At 36.6% G+C, this 3,037-nt stretch overlaps 1 protein-coding gene across 1 annotated transcript; it reads right to left on the minus strand.

The window, feature by feature from the left end:
• Positions 1-895: 895 nt before the first annotated feature.
• LOC122275490 (probable xyloglucan endotransglucosylase/hydrolase protein 32) lies at positions 896-2,777 on the minus strand. Its single transcript, XM_043084578.1, has 4 exons — positions 2,439-2,777; positions 2,250-2,350; positions 1,956-2,173; positions 896-1,454 (listed from the first exon to the last, which is right to left on the minus strand). The coding sequence occupies exons 1-4, from the start codon at positions 2,635-2,637 to the stop codon at positions 1,088-1,090; spliced, it is 885 nt and encodes a 294-aa protein (XP_042940512.1). The 5' UTR covers positions 2,638-2,777; the 3' UTR covers positions 896-1,087.
• Positions 2,778-3,037: the final 260 nt, after the last annotated feature.

Raw genomic sequence — 3,037 nt, forward strand, 5'->3', positions numbered from 1 at the left:
TTGCCATAATGATCATATGCATTGCATGCGTCCGTTTGAATAATGTCCTTGTCTCCTTGATCAGTAACCTCGTTTCAGTACTCAATATCATCTGCCCTTATAATTTTCTTTTTCTACAAATACTATTCACTTTTGTTTTTCTTTTTTGAAAAATTTATTATTGTTAAATTTTCCGTGATTTCATGCAGATAAATATATACCATTTCACATCGATGTAATTTTTGAGATATCATATAACATGATAGATCAGCACTCTTATTAGGTGCATATGCTTTGATCATTTGGGTGATAAATCTTATTTTAAGCCAATTCATGACCCGTGAAAGTTACATATATATATAAGTTTTGGCGTGGACGATAAAGATAAGCAAAAGATGACCCATATGGTCTGATTTATGAGAACTTTGCTGCTTGGCAACAGGCCGTAAATCTAATTACGTGCATGATACGTACTCCAACTATTGCAAATTCAATTGCTTAAAATTCAATATTGGATCATGCGCTATTTAACATATATCTTTAACATAATTACGAATGTTATTAATTTTTTGAATTATGAATATCCCTCATGTTGATTAAAAGATGAATAGAGTATATGAGAAATAATTACGGGATTTTTATATATAGCTAGTGATCAACGATCAATTATTAGAAAATCTATTACCTTTGTTTTAATTTAGTAATTTATATATATATATATATATATATAGCATTTAAAACTTCTGCTTTATTATTCAAAGTGATGAAAAGCCTCACCGAAAGGGCGAAAGGTACTACCCCAGGACCCCATCTATATATGACCTCGAGTCTCTGTCCCTCTCATTCCTTGTATTTTTCCGACTAACATTAATGCAGGCAGGAAATTAAATCACCATACCAAAAAATGAACACGCAATGCACTCACAAATCTTCCCAATTTCTTTCTTTTATTAGAACGCGTTCGAGTTCGCTTGCAGCAATCTTGGTGGCAAGTGGAGCCAATCTTAATAAAAACTCTATTTTTTTAATAAAAAATAAAGAAGTAAAAATTTGAGTAATGTCCTTTGCATAGTAATGCAAGCAAACAGTAAAAAATCAAATTTTAATTTCAACCCCAGCACTCAGGTGTTAGGGAATGGTCTCGCTTGGGATCCTTGCAATAGTCATACACCATATGGTGGCTTTGAACCCATCTCATGGCCGAGTTTTGTTGTCGAGTCAGCCCACCGGACTGGTACGGAGAGATGGAGACCGGATGACACCAAGCGGGTGCAGAGGCAGAGCAACCGCTGGCTTTGAAATTGGTGTACCTTGCCACAAATGGCTGATACCTATAGTCGGCTTTATATTTGCCAGCTTCGGTGGCCCATGAGGAGGCATCCCATATGGAACCATATATCCACATTGGCCTCAGTGGAAAGGTTGCCGCACTCTTCCTCGGGTACCTCCTTATGGGAACATCATCCACGAGGAATCTGAAAAAGGGAAGAACAACAAAACAAATTAATGTGACAATACCAACGATATTGACACTCGATATTATATGGAATAATATACCATGGTTTTTGAGACCTATTGTAAATAACCAACCAATCAACTTCGATCTATATATGCACTCACATGACATGGATATCATTTATAATCAATATATAAAAATGAAAAATGAATAATAATAAAATCTCATATTTTATTTTAAGCGAAATTGAGAGAATTCTATTTCGAGGGGACAAGACTTTTTTGTTTGATATTCCTATTGAAAAATCATTTAGAGAAATATAAATGTTACTTGCCTCTTTCCGAGTTTAGAGAAATGTAAATGCTACTTGCCTCTATTCGATTGTCCTGTAATAATTCATTTGGGATACAACCATAATTCCCCAACTCCAAATGTCGATCATAACGTATTGAGAGAATTGCTTAATAGATTGGTTTTGAGAGAATGACATTCGATCAAAACTCAAAATAAATGTACTTACATGAGTTCTTTAGGACTCCACAATACTGCATAGTGATGAAAGTCTTGGGTGGGATCAAACCATAAATGAAACTTCATTTCTCTGCCAATAATGCTCCCATCCCCACTCCCTTTGACGTAGACATTTGTCTGCAAGGTATAAGGCTTCCCAAATGTAGTCCCCAGGAACTCAATGTCAACTTCATCGTGGAAACCCGGATGAGCTTCATTGTTCGAGAGCTGCCATTGATCAATTCAATAAACGTAAAAAAAAAAAAAAAGAAGAAAAAAAGCTATTATTCTGAAGAACTCTCACATAGAAAGCTGTTATGACTCCTGCAGTGTAACCCGATTGAAGCTTAATGGAGGCACCAAAGTACCCAGATCGAAATGCACGGACAGACTTGAATCCACTTCCTGTTATTAAACAACCAACAGATAAAAGTAGAAAACAATCAGGATTTCCACAAAAGAATACATTACAAAATGGCTGAGTGAGTGAGACCTGAGGTACGATCAAGCCAGATTGTTAATGCATTTTGGTCAAATCTTTGGTGAGTTGGACCCCAGAGGTTTCTATATCCGTCGTAAAAGCTCATGGACCTGAACTTGGAGCTTGGCCAGAAGCCAGGTGAAGGTGGCCACTGAGCATTGCTTCTTGAAAGGATCATAAGGCTTAGGATTAGGAATTGTAAGAAAGCCATAAAGAGGGAAAGAAGATGAAGAGAATTGTCGATAGAAAGTGGAATGATTGAGTGTCTGTATAAATGCAGGGTGAGAGAGTGAGGCAGAGATCAGAAGAAAAGGAGTGTACGAAAGAAGAGTATGGCTACACTGTAACACTGTTGGACATAAATAAGAGGATTAGTGGGTCCCGGAGTAAGATAGATTAGGAGAAGAGGCAAGAAAAAGATAAAAAAAAAGAAAAACCCAAAGAAATTGCTGACAAATTTAGAATAGAAGTGGGGGCTGAAAAGCTCTATAGGACAATAATAGACTTGGCAATAAGTAGCAACTATTTGTAAATTTTTTTACCCCCCGTACGACTGCAGCTTTGATCCCCACGCATAATCGAGAAACGCGTTAGCTAGCTTAATTTGGTGG

The sequence above is a fragment of the Carya illinoinensis genome, chromosome 9, assembly GCF_018687715.1.
Source record: "Carya illinoinensis cultivar Pawnee chromosome 9, C.illinoinensisPawnee_v1, whole genome shotgun sequence".
NCBI lineage: Eukaryota > Viridiplantae > Streptophyta > Magnoliopsida > Fagales > Juglandaceae > Carya > Carya illinoinensis.